We start from the raw sequence: 15,157 nt of genomic DNA on the forward strand, positions 1-15,157 counted from the left end.
TTATCTAATTTTATTCACATGACAATTATTCGAACATAAACATAGTATTTGACAACATCAAAAATAATTTTTTCAATTGAATAAATGTATCGTTAAAGATGATAAAAACAATTCACTAGGAAGAATAGTAGCTGGACGGAGAAAATAGTATAACATATAATACATTGTACACATGAATAGTACATGTATTTCAGAAGATGCACCATATCAACGATTACAATACATTCATTCACAAACATCATATCACAGTCTAAAGTTCTATGCCTAGAATTCACTATCAAATCCATCTTCCCGCTGCATTGTATATAAATGATTGTTTTCCAAATGAACTAGGCCGATAGTGTGCTGAAAAATATTGAAAAAAAGATTATCAATATGATTTAATTGATTGACTTTTAGTGTGAAAAGGATGAAACTAAATATTTACCAGGTCCAGGTAGGCCACTTTTCTTTCTACCATCTCCTGTCCATCGACTTGTATTAGAAACGAAGACAGAGCTAGACATATAATGTTTTGGTATTCCTTCATAATTAACTAGTTCGTAACTACCTGGACCGGGGCCAGGCAATGGATTTGGAAGTGGCATCGCTGGAGCTGATATACACAAATAATGTTTCCGTCTGTACAAAGATAAAAGAATATGACACAGGAATTATGTTCTAATGATCTATTAACATTATTAGATCTGCTTGAAATTTTCTCTACCCCAGATGAAATTTCCACATGTTTGAATCTTGTACATAATTTTGACCAACTCAATAATGTAAACACTTACGGAAATTGTAATCTACCAACAGCATCTATAGGTTCATTAGGATTGTAAGTTCCAGGTCCTGGGTTCTAAAATATAAAACATACCATGGAGTAAACTACCATATTTATGACATGTATAATTAGAATTGAAATCAAATTATTAGCTTACTGGAGGAGGAGTTTCTGCCATCTTCCTCATAGATTTTGACTTGAAACTTGATGTTGGAATTTTCACGCTATCGTGGAGCAATCTGTCATTAATTTCATACTGCCCTAATAGAAATATTCACATATATTCAAGTATATATATTCTTCATTTCATTCATAAGGAATAATTGCAGATTTTCCATCTACAGTACATACAAGGTGCTGGCATGACTGATGAGTACTTGGTATCGATCAGTTCCCTTTTACTTTGAGACTTGAAAGCTGCATTGGCAGACACATTATTGGATTTGCACACTCGTTGTAACTGATCAAGAACCTAGAACAAATCATAGAAACATTTTATGAAGAAAAAGCTATCATGTGAGCATATTTTACAAAGCTTTTCTACATACCGAGTATTGATTAGGCGCCGGTACTCCATTTAATTTCTCTGTAGGATTGGCAATAGGCATGTGAAATGAACGAGTAGCTGGAGCTTTGTTAAAGTCTTTACGGCTTAACAATGTTAATGCAACATTATAAGAGCCAGCTCCTGGGCTACAGCCAGGATCATGTTTTGTTATTCTTTTATCCTAGAAATTGAAGTGAAAGAATTTAATAAATTAACTGAAATATATATCAATTGAAAATGCAGTGTATTTCACTAAAATACCTTTGATGCAAAGCCACCTGTGCCTTTCTTTGAATAGGAAGCACTTTTATTTTCAACATCAACTTTATGTGATAAATAAGATCCTGGACCTGGATTATCATTCTGCAACAAAAATTAAGCCAATTTTCAACATTGTATCAGATTTCCTACACCTTTTCACAGGCAAAGAGACCATATAGAGCCTACAAACAAACAACACTACTTATCAACTACACTGACACTGCAATTTACAATCAGAATCAATCGTTACACAAACCTGGTTTAAATCATGTTGGAATCTTTTCGCTTTTGACTGAAAACCCTTATTCTCAGAGTTGTCAATCACTATCGTCTGATATTTACTCGGAATTGAAGAGGTAGGTGCAACAACACTGTGACCTGCAGCAAAATATCATTCAATTATGCGTTAGTTAATTTATTAGCAGATAAAATTAATTTGCTTTATTTTTGATCAAGTAATTCGATGATCGAATTTGAGATTTTGGTAAAATGAAATACCTTTGTGTAAACGCCCTGATACTGTACGGCTGTGAATTCGTTTCACAAAGTCACTGTCTAAGCTCTTAATGCTGTCAACCATTTTAAATGGTCAAAAAGGGAGACTTTTAAAGATTTTTTTCAACAAAATTTTAATTTACTTCCGTGTTTGTGCCGCACAACTCTGACATATGGTTGCGCTTTCCGGTAGAGATAAAGTGCACGTTGAATTGTCACATTTTTCCATACTGAGTTGACAATTTGAAAAATAAGTAACTGATCATTAACCAATGTTTATATATCATATACCATAAATCCATAAAATATAATGAAAATGTCTATATTTAACTTACATAACCATAGAAATTCTGCCGAATTACTAATATTAATGCGCTACATGTCGGTCTTGGTAACAGATGAGTCTATTTTTACATAGGGGAGACTAGGCAAAATACGTAATAGTTATTGAACATACATGTATGAGAACGTTTAATTTGCTTCAGAAATTTTAAGAATTTTAAGTCATGTTTGTCTTAAGTCACATTTTGACTCCTTAATGTGTTGTTGATTGATGGCCTATTTTTTCTTTCACTAATAGTAGACCTGTCATACCTCTTGGCGAAACCATTCATAGCCAATCACCGTTCTAGTTTTGTTAGCGCCAAATTTGTGCGGTTAATATTGCGGGAACAATGAGAGGAGCGCATTACCAAACCTGACGCTCAACCTGCCTGGTGTGAATTTTGTTCGACTCGCAAAAACTATTACTTACAAGATGTTGTCTGTTCTATCGCCTAGAAAAGTTCAAGTTCTCAACAAACAAATGAAGAGTACCAGGATTTCGGATGAGAATACGGTAAGCACGATTATTTTGTCCTTAAGGTGAAAAACTATGTACCCATTGTTCTTAATTTTTCGGTTCGGTTTTTTGCACTTGCTTGCATTGTACTGGGAGTGGGAGGGTTAGTAGACTGGAGAATGGAAAGGGCTCTCAATTGATAATAGAGACTGGCGGTAAATTTGAATTGGGTTGCGACTCTACAATTCAAAATAATCAGAAGTTATAGATATTAATCCTAGGTGACTACCTGGTTTTTATTCTTTAACTGATAAATTTCTTTGTTCCAGGTTCCTGCTTCAAAAAACTTGAACAATCGAGTTGCCAGAAAACCGTTGGGTGAAAATAATTCTTTGGTGGTAAGTATTAAATAAATCAAGAGTTTAGCCGCGTTTCCTATTTAGGGCATCAAGCATAATTTCTAAGTTGCCACTTGGCGTTTTAATTTTGATAATTGAAATAATGATTCAATCGTTGTTTTCCAGAATGTAAAACGACACATTTTAGCTAGTCCAATCAAAGACAAAGATGAACCTGAAGTGAAGATGACTAAAGTCGTGCAGAAACCAGCTTTCAACAAACAGGATGAACCGCTGTTACGAGACAATCCGAGGCGTTTCGTTGTCTTCCCGATTGTGTACCAGGACATTTGGACGATGTACAAGAAAGCTGAAGCTTCATTTTGGACGGCTGAAGAAGTTGATTTGTCGAAAGATATTTATGACTGGGAGAAATTGAAGGCTGATGAACAACACTTTATTTCTCATGTTCTGGCTTTCTTTGCTGCTAGTGATGGAATTGTAAATGAAAATCTGGTAAGTACATCTATTCTGTTTAAATTTGTTTTCTAGTAGAATAAGTTTCGTGACAATTAGTTGAATGGTATCGTTCATTTCAGGTTGAAAGGTTCAGTAAAGAAGTGCAAGTGACTGAAGCGCGCTGTTTCTATGGTTACCAAATTGCAATTGAAAATATCCATTCAGAGATGTACAGTTTGTTGATCGAAACATACATCAAAGATAATGAGAAAAAGTCAGTATTTATTAACATCCTCAGTGATGTGATTTTTTTTATTTCTGCTTTTGACATTTTAACTTAATAATATACATCTTTACAGGGAATATTTGTTCAATGCGATTGAGACGATGCCCTGCGTGAAAAGGAAGGCTGATTGGGCGTTGAAGTGGATCAATGACTCTGAGTCGACCTTTGGTGAAAGAGTGGTTGCCTTTGCTGCGGTTGAAGGCATTTTTTTCTCTGGATCATTTGCTGCCATTTTCTGGTTGAAAAAGAGGGGTCTGATGCCCGGATTAACTTTCAGCAATGAACTGATTAGTCGAGATGAGGTATGGTGAAGATTTGTGCCGTTATGAATTTAGAAAAAGACTGATCTAGATGCTTGAATTTAAAATCCATTTGTCCTTTCTTTGCAGGGTTTACATTGTGAATTTGCATGTTTAATGTTCAGTCATCTGGTAAACAAACCAAGTGTCGAAAAAGTGCAGCAGATTATTAGAGATGCAGTTGTGATAGAGCAGGAATTCCTGACAGAAGCCTTGCCGTGTTCTCTGATTGGCATGAATTGTACATTGATGAAGCAATACATCGAATTTGTAGCTGATAAATGGTTAATTGAACTAGGTTGCCCGAAGGTATGTTAAATCAAATCCGGATTTTACAGTTCAGATGTGCTTCTAAAATCTTGTTATGACATGATTTGTTGTCTCATTGCAGGTTTATAACTCGGAAAATCCTTTCCCATTCATGGACAATATCTCGCTTGAAGGAAAGACAAACTTTTTCGAGAAGAAAGTTGCTGAGTATCAGAAGGCTTCAGTGATGTCCGCTATCAACGGCAACCGAGAGAACAGTCGTGTGTTTTCTACAGATGAGGATTTCTAGATGTTGAACTGGCTTCATTTATTTGTGATTCCTTTCTATGAAAGGCAGACTCAAAAAGTTGATCTCGTCAGTGTGGTGCAATTATCCAAATTGTGGCGGCTGTCCTTATAAGGACAAGTTGGCTTATATTTATTTAAGTTGTTTTAAACTGCCCTTCTGAGGGCAAATTTTATTTTTGTTACTGTCCTTCTGAGGACATTTCACTAACATAATTTATGAATGAACCAAAGCTTTTAATATAATGGAGGTGTCTGAGTAAGTACTCCACTGCGAGGATTTAAAATAATTACTGTGTATTGAATACTCTTAAGCATTTTGTGTATGTATTTGTAAGTTTTAGCCATTTTATCAGTGAATATGTATTTTAATCTTCAAATGTGTGCAGCATTGGTGTATGTTTTATGTTCATGTCTGTAGTTGGATATTAATAAATATCTTGGCATTTTTAAGGTTCTAATACTCAAGCTACATGTCTTGTCTGATTTGTTTACGAGGATTTGGATTGTGCATTCTCCTTTTCCATTGTAAAAGACCATAAATTATTGTCTTACAGGTTTTACTTTGATCCTTACAATGGTCCCTTCAATCTTGTATCAAATTTTGTTGGTCTCTGAACTTGTTTCCACGAGGAAGTATGTATTCGGGGTAAATTCTACATCAAATGGGCTAGAATCTTCTCCAGAACTTCAAGTTATAAGTATATGCCTTAAATGAGCTCTGTTTTAAGGATTGCCAGGGATCTGGTAGTAATGGAGTATTTATCATGATTTAAGTCCACAGATTGAGAGCTGTAGGTGATAAATAGAGACCTATTGCACAAGGTCCGATATAAGAATGAAAGCCACTTGCCCGGGGCATACATATCTGAAATTTTGCTTGCCCTACAAAGGCAGTCTAATAGGTGGCACATTCATCCGTGGTATCGAGTGGGACTGTTTTGTGACAATAAGTTGCACCAGCCCCGTGGACAAGTGATAATGATAACATACTTGCCCTGATGAGAAAAACTTGTCCTGGGCAATCGGACAAGTGCTTAGGTCAGACCCTGTATTGTCCTTGAAGAACACGAAGTACATGTTAGTAAGAAAGTTTTTTATTGACGGTAGCATCAAAAGACCAAGTACTGCTTAACGCAGAACATGACTATATAATACATGTAGAATGGCGGTATGTACATTTGGTACCCTGACCCTAGTTGAAGGCAACACAAAATGGAATCGTCAAAATGATCGGAGGAGCCTATTCAAGTCAATAAGCATAAATTACAGCAAGAAGCCAATTATTAACAGTCTTCAACAAAATATCAAGAAATCTGGTCCCATATCTCTACAGACATATACTGCACATATATTGTGAATTTAGACTAAGATCTGTAAAATACAGGAGAATTTATTAAACATTATAACAGGGTTAGTATAACTGACTCAACCACTTAAATTTTACCAACTTTCCACAAAATATTACATACTGTATCACAAACAAAAATTTTTGTTTTTGACCCTTTCAAAATTTGAAGGCACTGGTTTAGAATTGTCAGTCATGAGTTATAATCAATGTTTCGGTTTTAAAGAAATATTGTAAATAATATAAGTGATTTGTATTCAAAATGGCAGGTAAACAATAAAACAAATATCACATTCAAAAAATAAAGTAAGCAGCAGCCATAAAACAAGTTAACAACGTATATTTTAAACTAAATATTTCATAACAATAGATGAACGATACCTAAGGTAAAGGGCAGTCAGATTTGCTTTCTTTCCATTGGTATATTTTCCATTTGATAAAGAGCAAACTGTCAAAACAATACCAATCTGTAACACCTGTGTAACTATACACCTGTGCAGCCATTATTTACAGAGATCTCAACCACATGTTAGCAACTGCAATCAGTGGATTTTGTATGTGATTTTCCTATCACTTCTGATGATACATAAACTTTGAATATCTATAGTTTAACAGAAAAATTAAGCAACATACTGATAATCTAGTCCCGTGTTTGGAGTTATATTGAATTCAATATTTAGAACTAGCAGCTACGAGTTAACAACTAAAGAGATATCCGATGAATATTTAAATGCAATCTTATCGGTGGACAGAAAAACACATAGTGGTAACGATTCATTTCCGATTATGAATTTTTGTCATGTTGGCGTAGGGCCATCTGTGTCATCTTCATCACAGCATTTACTGATCTTACACTTACAGCAGAGAATACAAGGAGCAGCCAGGAGTAGAAATGGAGAGGCAACCAGCAGCAAAACACCAAACCCAGCAAATATACCAACTACCTACAATTTCAAAACAAACAATGTTTTAGGCCCATCCCTAAGACTAATCTTAACTTAGAAATGAGATGATCCATGTACCAACCTGAGTTCGATGCCATATCACAGATGCCCTGGAATGTCCTAGCTTATTTTTACAAGGACCTCTGTCATAATGACGTAAAAGGAAATCATCCTAAATAAGCATGTAGTATAAAATTTATTACATGAAACCAACGGGAATTAACTGCTTAGGATGAACAATGAGACTTACATCTAAGGAAGTTAAACAGTACCAGCAGAATACATGTTTGCACCTTTTACACATCATCTGAGCACAGCCATCTGTACGCTCGATAGGTACATGACATAATGGACATCGTTTGATTTCAGCATCTTCTGGACTTGTAAATGGTATGCTGTAATAGACACAAAAGCAATGATAATGATAATATATATATATATATATATATATATATATATATATATATATATATATATATATATATATATATATATATATATATATATATATATATATATATATATATATATATATATATATATATATATATATATATATATATATATATATATATATATATATATATATATATATATATATATATATATATATATATATATATATATATATATATATATATATATATATATATATATATATATATATATATATATATATATATATATATATATATATATATATATATATATATATATATATATATATATATATATAATATATATATATAATATATATATATATATATATATATATATATATATATATATATATATATATATATATATATATATATATATATATATATATATATATATATATATATATATATATATATATATATATATATATATATATATATATATATATATATATATATAATGATAATGATAATGATATACATAATTGCTGCAAAAGGTTTTCAGGCTTTCATCATACCCTTCATCTTCCTTCTTCCCACTCCTCAGATACTCGTCACACGTTTGTCCTGGGTGCCATTTAGATTTACAAACTGAACAGAACATTAAACCACACTGAAAGATTCAATATTATCATCCATTTACTAAACGATATAACAAATGAGCCTCTATCAAATGATGGACTGTCTGATGATACCTACAGTTGGACAGTGGACTGGTCGACCGGTAACAGGAACCAAATCACCATTAGTGCAAACATGACAAACAGTTTCGCAGCCAATCTCTGGACACCAGGTCCGCGCTGGATCTAGTTCAACTTCTGCAAAAATAAATACAAGAAGTTAAAAAACATAATTAGTGACATTGTAGGCTTTAAGAAATTTCTGAGATCGCCGAGATCTTTTTTTACCTCTCTGGAATTTTAATCTGATATAGCGATCAAAGATTTCAGGATCAACAACTTGTTCCACCTAAAATACAAAATATCAGCATATGAAAAGTTCATTATTGTTATTCACAGTAAAATATAGGTTAATATTTCAACATTACCTCACTAGCATAGATTTTTCCAGGTTTTCGACACATGCCATCAGGACAGGTTATGGATAAAACATTTCCTTCAGTAACAAGAATTGTCAAATATTGTTTGACACACTAAAAATGATAATCCATAAATGCATGATACTGGCTTCAGAATATAAAATCAATTATTTTGATACTTGTACAGTACTCACTGAACGACAGTAGAGGCATTTACAATCTACCAACTCATACATGTCATGTTTAGAACATTCTTGTAAACATAGGCGACAAGTAATCAGCGGATCAATGGCCAAATCTACCGTATTTTTACTGGCTGAATAAAATGCCATCCCCTGAAAAAAAGGATATTATGAAGACCTAATGGTTTACTGTAAATAACGATAAATACCCACGAGTGAATAGCAATTTCTACAGTAGGAAGCTATTACTATCATGGATGGTCCGACTCCAATGGGATGCTCCATGAGCTGGGAAATAGAATTGGAATGGAAGGTCCATCACACTAAGTCACTATGTCTATACACACACACAGAAAATACTCACAAATCCTGTTTAAATCTTCTCATGTAAATATGGATACATCAGACACATTCTCCATCATTTAATATACATAAATACACAAAACCCTATCAGTTGAGCGAATTAGCTTAGATGAATTTCAGTAATTTTCGTGAATTATTTACACCAACAGTAGTAGAATTCATGACTTTTGACAGCTGCCGAATGCGCCTCTGGTGTCAAACATTAACACTATTAGATATAAGGAAAAGATTATACACATCAATTATTCTATAAAATTTATATTATCAATTTACTAATTACTAGATTTGAAAATTGATAATGAATATCAAAATTGAGAAATCATGATGGACTTAATCAAAACCGATTATCAACCGAACTGTAGATATAAACGGCGCTCTGATTGGCTGACGCGTTCCCGCTAGGTCGTATACCGCCGATTTGAAGCGAATTTATGTGATGTCGGAGGCTGATAAAACCCCCGTTTCCACCGCCGAAAAGGTCCGTATTGGCAACATTTACACACAGTTCTTCGAAGAGTTTATAGGTTATTGATGGGAACTGGCAATCAAATCGATATGATGCCTGATTATTGAGAATTTTGCTTCAGAAAACGATTGCGGCGAAATGAAAATTTACTTCCGCGTTGCTGATCGTTTCTTTTTTTCACCTTTTGTTGTCACTAATTAGGGATCTTATCTCGGTTTCCTGAGATCGAAAACAGATTCTTTGCATGACCCTCAGGTTATATTTGTATTCGTAGTCGGTTATAACGGATGATATTATGTACATTAGCAAAATAGGTCTGAAAAATAAAGCGTGTTGTTGTTTTTTTCTTAGAATCATAGATGTCAGCACCTCCTAGAGTATAAAACTAGTAACTCGTTTTATTTTACTACTTTAGGCTATTAATGAAAATGGAGATGACAGCATTTCTAAAAAAGATATGGTAAAGTCTTCTGAACCGGAGACAGTAGTTGCAGAAATGCATACGGATACTGAAAAGAAAAATGAGAATGGAAAAAATAATGACATTGAAGAAGACATGGAGACTGAAGAAGATGAAAAGAAACAAATTACGCCTACCACAAATGATAAACAGGCTTCACCGGTAAAAGAGACTGCTGTGACACCTCCAGTAACGCCCAAGAAGAAGGAAAGTGTTGTTAAAGAGGATGCAATATCCCCTTCAAAAAGTGAAGATGCTGTGTCGCCTCAAAAAAGTGTTAAAGATGAGAGTGAAGAAGAGGATGAATTGAAACGTAAATAATTTCGCCTTTTTGCTGTGGGTGGGATTTGCCCGAATTCAAGCCCTGATAGTATTTATGTAGAGAAGATACTTCTTACCTCCATGCAAATTAATGAGCTTATGTATCTCTATTTCAGCTGGATTGTTAGAGAGACCATTTGTGATTGAAGGCAGCAGTAAGAGGGAGAGAAAGAAGACAGAACGACTGGCAATGACCGACGCGTTTAATACTCCAGCTGAAAAACAATTAGAAATTCCAGAAGGAACTGGTGAAAAAATTGGCTCAATGCCTCGAGGTAATATATTTGTAGTGTTCGTGGTAATCTGTTTGTGAAATAGGTGATATCATATTATGTTATTGTTTGTTGCAGTTGAATTTTTTTTGTCGAAAGCCAATGTGGATGATTGTAAATTACTACATCGGTTTTTCTTCGGTCGTGTTGGTCAGGCGACAGTTGTACGAAGGAATATCCGGAAATTCTGCGGGTTCACGTTTACCAAAGGATCGGCTGAATGGGAGAAGAAGTACGCGATCTTAATGAAGTGAGTTGTTTTTTACTGTGAATGTTGTGTTTTTGACTATCCTTCACCAGACTATGATGATTAAACATCTATTGATTACAGAATGACTCGACCACAACTTCGAGCGATGCGCAATATACTAGATGTCGAATGTGGTAAAGCTAAAGAGGATGATGTGGCCAATATTCTTGAATTTAGTATCAATCCTAAAGCTTCCGGAAAAGCACTACCTGATAAATCAAAGAAAGGTAGGATCATCAGAATTCAATCAATTGTGGGAGCGAGCATATGCCTCTCTGCTAGCTGCATCCACATTTTACTGTATATTATCGGTAGGTCGTAAAAGCAAAACGAAGAGTGGAAGTAAGAAAAGCACAAAGAAAAAAGCAGGCAAAAAGAAGGAAACTAAAGCATCAGATTCGGAGGATGGAGAGGATGATGAAGGAGATGAAGACAGCGATGGAAAACAGTCGGAGGATGAGGAGGAAAATGAGGATGCTACTGCTGATAGTGAAGAAGAAAAGCAAGAATCGGAGGAAGCTTCAGAATCGGAAGAAGAAGTAATGATTCCAGATATATAGTTCTTGAAAATTAGCTGCTAGATTGAATTCTTGTATATTAGGATTAATCAATATGTAACTTTTTTTGGATTTTAAGAAACCAAAGAAGAAAAAGAAAAAAGCTCAACCCAAGAAGAAAAAGGAAACTGCCAAAAAAGCAAAGAAGACTCCAGCCAAAAAAGAGAAACCTGCAAAAGAAAAGAAGCCATCCAAGAAGAGAAAAGGTAAGCAAGCCGTTTTATTTATGGATGAGTTTGTGGTTCATTGCCTGGTTTGAATATTGTGTCATGTTGCTATTTCTAGCCCCTGAATCTGATGATGAAAGTGATTCAGATGATGAACCAGTTGCCAAAAAGAAGAAAGGACCGCCAACGGTAAAAATTGAGTAACCAAAATACTGAAATGATTAAATGTAAATGTTTTAGTGTTTATATATTCTTATTAATTACAGAATGCAGAAATTAAGTCAGCTATAAAGAAAATTTTGGAAGGGGTGAATTTCGATGAAGTGACAATGAAGACTGTCTGTAAACAGGTAATGAAAAGAAAATTAACCGTATATTTCATTTAATTGATGAACATCAGGTGTCATCTTTTACCGGTTATCCACAGGTTTATGCCAAGTTCCCAGATTTTGATTTGACTGACCGAAAAGTTTTCATCAAATCTACAGTGAAGGAGGTAACTTTATGTCTAACTTTCATGAATACACTGATTTAACTGTGTCATAATTTAAATTGATATCTTATTTATTTATATTTTCAGTTAATATCCTGAGAAAGCCAAGGGGAGTAAATGGTATTTAAACTAAGCTGTGCAAAAGACATTTATTTACCAACCGTCAGATAGGAGAGTAACGTATGAGGACCGACTCGAACAGGATACAGAATTAGCAACGTATACTCTCAAATTCCTAGTTCGTAGCATTTTACAATGGAAGGTCTCTATCACTGTGTTCATGTTCAAAATGATTGATAAGTTTTCCTAAATGTCTTTTTTACAATATATCATTTTAAGGTGTAAATTAATCATGGTTTAACATTTATCTTTCACTTCATTCATTTTCTTGTTATCATCCGCTAGTTTTCAACGATGTCATGTCATAATTGAGAAAACTTTTAATCACGCATGATTTACATGGTTTTATAATTGAATTAATTCTATGTTATTGGTATTTCTGTAAATTTCTTATCGATGCATTGGACTGTTGGGTTGTAAATATCAAATATCTTTTTGAATTTTACACAAAGCTCATGAATCTCTCCTACAGCTTACACTTAAAGCAAAATTCTGTTTGAACTGAGTTCGTTGTTAAGTTTTGCCGTCTGGAAATGAAAATGTCCATTCTTAATATCATAAATGAAGGGCTTTGAAAAATGTTAAGCTAATAATGAAGTAATGGTAATAATAATATGCTAACACATCTGCAAGCAGTATCTATCTTGTGTTCCTTTTTCGTAGCGAATGATTATTTTTAGAACTTTGTACAAAATGTCAATCTGATATTCAATGAATACACTTTTAATCACTATTTATGTGTAGGATGATGTACATTTGATATTTGTTGGTTGAAAAACCTAAATGTTAATTCGTTTCGGCCAATTTCTCTTATTTTGTTTAAAAAAAGGAGTAATTCTCAAATATACCACATATTATATGACTAATAAAAAACTGTGTCATGCATGTTAATGATTCTGTTGTCAAATGAAAAATTCTGTTGATATTAATTTCTTGTAAATAGTTAATGGCTTACTGAAATGTTTGAAACCAAACGTTTAAATGTAAATTGCGCCATATGATTAAATAAGTAATTTGTAAAATCTATAAGTAGAGTATATACTGATAAATTGATACAAGTGAATAGTAATTTATTTTGTAATACATAAACATGGAAAATACAGACAGAAGACTGGAGAAATAATACAATGGTTCGTGTATGGTTAACTCAAAAGTTTGTAAGAGCTCTATTGATATTGATATGAAGATAGTAAAGTACATATCATTTGAGGCTGTAACCTTTGTAGTCCTAAACCTATTGAAGGTATTCACAATCAATTCACTTGTTTACTGAGAAGTTCAATAAATGCAACAATTTTTACAGATGGAAATGTTATTGTTAAAAAAAGTTTGTTATAATATGCAATTGTTCGTTGGGAAAATTGATATCACTTGATACTCGTACAAGAACATGGGAACGACGTGGCAAAAGGGAGTACTGACAGCTGATGTAAGAATATACCTGGCGAGCTAGACACGATCTTGTATTTGTAACCAAGATAAATTGGTGCTACTTGGAAAAACTGTTAAGGCCCCGATTTGTGCTCCTTTTCACAAAAAAGTAAATGTAAGTGCTTTTTGACGTTTTAAAAAGCAGATTCCCCTGGATAAAGCTTTAAAGTTGATATAATCATTTCAAACGAACTAGCGTTGAATGGTGACTGAAATTTGACTAGTAGAAAAATCTTCATTCCTCGCATGCCACAGCAATATCGCGAGGCGCTGTTGGATCTCAGCCGTTCAGTGCTGCCCCTGAAAATAACGATAGCGGTATTTCTGTGAACTTAAATCGTAGCACATTTTTTACCGCCCGGGATATATTTCCACAATACAGATCACCGTGGCGCCTAATAATAATGAACCATGATACTATATTAATCCGTCCTAAATTTTGAGTGATATTTCCATATTCTTTTAGGTAACAATAGATGATATCTTAGTTTTGGAAAAAACTCTCAATATCAATTATAGTATCTATACAGAATATTATTCACCGACAACTTTAATGATCATTCATCCAAGACACTGACAAAATATCAACTTTCTCCTTTCATGATATATTTGGCGAGAAAACGATCAGTGCAAAATACAAACACCCCTTTCCCTGGCATTTAAATAGAAATTATTATTGCCAGGGAGAAAGAGTTTGAGTAAATCTGGTCAAATCTACGCTTAAACTATCGAGCGTTCACATCACTCCTCAGAAGCAGTAGTATAGTCTGGGTTCGAGCCTGGGACACCCCTGTTCTTTTAGTTCGGACACCTCACTGTAACACTTCGAACCATTTACGACCGCTGGGCCTGGGACATCCCTATTTATCCTCCATTCTCTCAAGACAATTAAGAATTTACAGGTATCAAGAAATGTTTAATTAAGAAAGACATTGTTTTTGTGTTCAATAGTCATATATTTTCGCAGATATTTCATCAATTTCAATACATTATTGTCGATCCTCTAACATCTTGCCAGAGGTCCTATTTCACAGCCTCAATGCGAATTACATGCAGTATTACATTAGTTCACAGAATTCCCACCAGGGGAGCGTATGGTGCTGCCACCAAGCTAACGGGATACCGACGAACTAATCATTCATGTCAGAGAACTCAAGAAAAACCTAAGAATCTTTCCCTTAAATTCAGATCTGCCAGGTTAAAGAAAAGAATAAAACTTTTAATACAAGGATATTTGCTTTTTTATTTCTTCTAAAATACGTATTTACAAGTATTATTAAAATACATCTGATTAATGAATGGGGTTCTTAACTTTAGGTAGAAAACAAACCTCGATATGAGAGGATAGCATCCAGTATCAACATCACTTATACACCTATTTACATTTTATCATTGTTGTTATTTCATTTAAGTTCAATAAACCTGAGACTTTAAATGTGATTGATTACATTAATGTACTTTGAAAAGCCTTCAAGATTTTTTCATGATATGGTATTAGTTATTTTTCACATCTTTTT

At 33.8% G+C, this 15,157-nt stretch overlaps 4 protein-coding genes across 4 annotated transcripts; 2 read left to right on the top strand and 2 right to left on the bottom strand.

Annotated features, from left to right (window-relative positions):
* Positions 1-40: 40 nt before the first annotated feature.
* Positions 41-2,214, bottom strand: LOC141900008 (O(6)-methylguanine-induced apoptosis 2-like). The gene is made up of 9 exons (XM_074786698.1): positions 2,073-2,214; positions 1,831-1,952; positions 1,575-1,676; positions 1,315-1,494; positions 1,118-1,238; positions 924-1,027; positions 777-841; positions 428-621; positions 41-345 (listed from the first exon to the last, which is right to left on the bottom strand). Exons 1-9 carry the CDS (start codon positions 2,152-2,154, stop codon positions 278-280), a joined length of 1,038 nt encoding a protein of 345 aa, XP_074642799.1. The 5' UTR covers positions 2,155-2,214; the 3' UTR covers positions 41-277.
* Positions 2,215-2,751: 537 nt separating this feature from the next.
* LOC141898683 (ribonucleoside-diphosphate reductase subunit M2 B-like) lies at positions 2,752-5,255 on the top strand. Its single transcript, XM_074784720.1, has 7 exons — positions 2,752-2,907; positions 3,180-3,248; positions 3,375-3,704; positions 3,788-3,921; positions 4,007-4,235; positions 4,323-4,541; positions 4,624-5,255. Exons 1-7 carry the CDS (start codon positions 2,827-2,829, stop codon positions 4,789-4,791), a joined length of 1,230 nt encoding a protein of 409 aa, XP_074640821.1. The 5' UTR covers positions 2,752-2,826; the 3' UTR covers positions 4,792-5,255.
* Positions 5,256-5,878: 623 nt separating this feature from the next.
* Positions 5,879-9,272, bottom strand: LOC141899631 (E3 ubiquitin-protein ligase RNF144A-like). The gene is made up of 9 exons (XM_074786049.1): positions 9,105-9,272; positions 8,753-8,893; positions 8,568-8,672; positions 8,428-8,488; positions 8,219-8,337; positions 8,038-8,132; positions 7,330-7,474; positions 7,162-7,251; positions 5,879-7,079 (listed from the first exon to the last, which is right to left on the bottom strand). Exons 2-9 carry the CDS (start codon positions 8,888-8,890, stop codon positions 6,933-6,935), a joined length of 900 nt encoding a protein of 299 aa, XP_074642150.1. The 5' UTR covers positions 8,891-8,893; positions 9,105-9,272; the 3' UTR covers positions 5,879-6,932.
* A 221-nt stretch (positions 9,273-9,493) lies between these two features.
* LOC141900460 (protein DEK-like) lies at positions 9,494-13,519 on the top strand. The gene is made up of 11 exons (XM_074787382.1): positions 9,494-9,581; positions 9,985-10,342; positions 10,467-10,625; positions 10,701-10,872; positions 10,954-11,099; positions 11,188-11,411; positions 11,509-11,635; positions 11,715-11,785; positions 11,863-11,946; positions 12,024-12,092; positions 12,177-13,519. Exons 1-11 carry the CDS (start codon positions 9,540-9,542, stop codon positions 12,186-12,188), a joined length of 1,464 nt encoding a protein of 487 aa, XP_074643483.1. The 5' UTR covers positions 9,494-9,539; the 3' UTR covers positions 12,189-13,519.
* Positions 13,520-15,157: the final 1,638 nt, after the last annotated feature.

Source organism: Tubulanus polymorphus, chromosome 2 (genome assembly GCF_964204645.1).
Source record: "Tubulanus polymorphus chromosome 2, tnTubPoly1.2, whole genome shotgun sequence".
NCBI lineage: Eukaryota > Metazoa > Nemertea > Palaeonemertea > Tubulaniformes > Tubulanidae > Tubulanus > Tubulanus polymorphus.

Bases quoted from the DNA above. Each gene is read 5' to 3' on its own strand.
- LOC141900008 (XM_074786698.1), bottom strand. From the start codon at position 2,154: ATGGTTGACAGCATTAAGAGCTTAGACAGTGACTTTGTGAAACGAATT. The intron at 1,239-1,314 runs GTATGTAGAAAA...GATTTGTTCTAG, and splicing joins CGGCGCCTAATCAATACTCG to GTTCTTGATCAGTTACAACG. The intron at 842-923 runs GTAAGCTAATAA...TTTATATTTTAG, and splicing joins TGGCAGAAACTCCTCCTCCA to AACCCAGGACCTGGAACTTA.
- LOC141898683 (XM_074784720.1), top strand. From the start codon at position 2,827: ATGTTGTCTGTTCTATCGCCTAGAAAAGTTCAAGTTCTCAACAAACAA. The intron at 2,908-3,179 runs GTAAGCACGATT...TCTTTGTTCCAG, and splicing joins GGATTTCGGATGAGAATACG to GTTCCTGCTTCAAAAAACTT. The intron at 4,542-4,623 runs GTATGTTAAATC...GTCTCATTGCAG, and splicing joins TTGAACTAGGTTGCCCGAAG to GTTTATAACTCGGAAAATCC.
- LOC141899631 (XM_074786049.1), bottom strand. From the start codon at position 8,890: ATGGCATTTTATTCAGCCAGTAAAAATACGGTAGATTTGGCCATTGAT. The intron at 8,673-8,752 runs GTGAGTACTGTA...TATCATTTTTAG, and splicing joins AATGCCTCTACTGTCGTTCA to TGTGTCAAACAATATTTGAC. The intron at 8,133-8,218 runs GTAGGTATCATC...TGAATCTTTCAG, and splicing joins GACCAGTCCACTGTCCAACT to TGTGGTTTAATGTTCTGTTC.
- LOC141900460 (XM_074787382.1), top strand. From the start codon at position 9,540: ATGTCGGAGGCTGATAAAACCCCCGTTTCCACCGCCGAAAAG. The intron at 11,100-11,187 runs GTAGGATCATCA...TATTATCGGTAG, and splicing joins ACCTGATAAATCAAAGAAAG to GTCGTAAAAGCAAAACGAAG. The intron at 11,636-11,714 runs GTAAGCAAGCCG...TGCTATTTCTAG, and splicing joins GCCATCCAAGAAGAGAAAAG to CCCCTGAATCTGATGATGAA.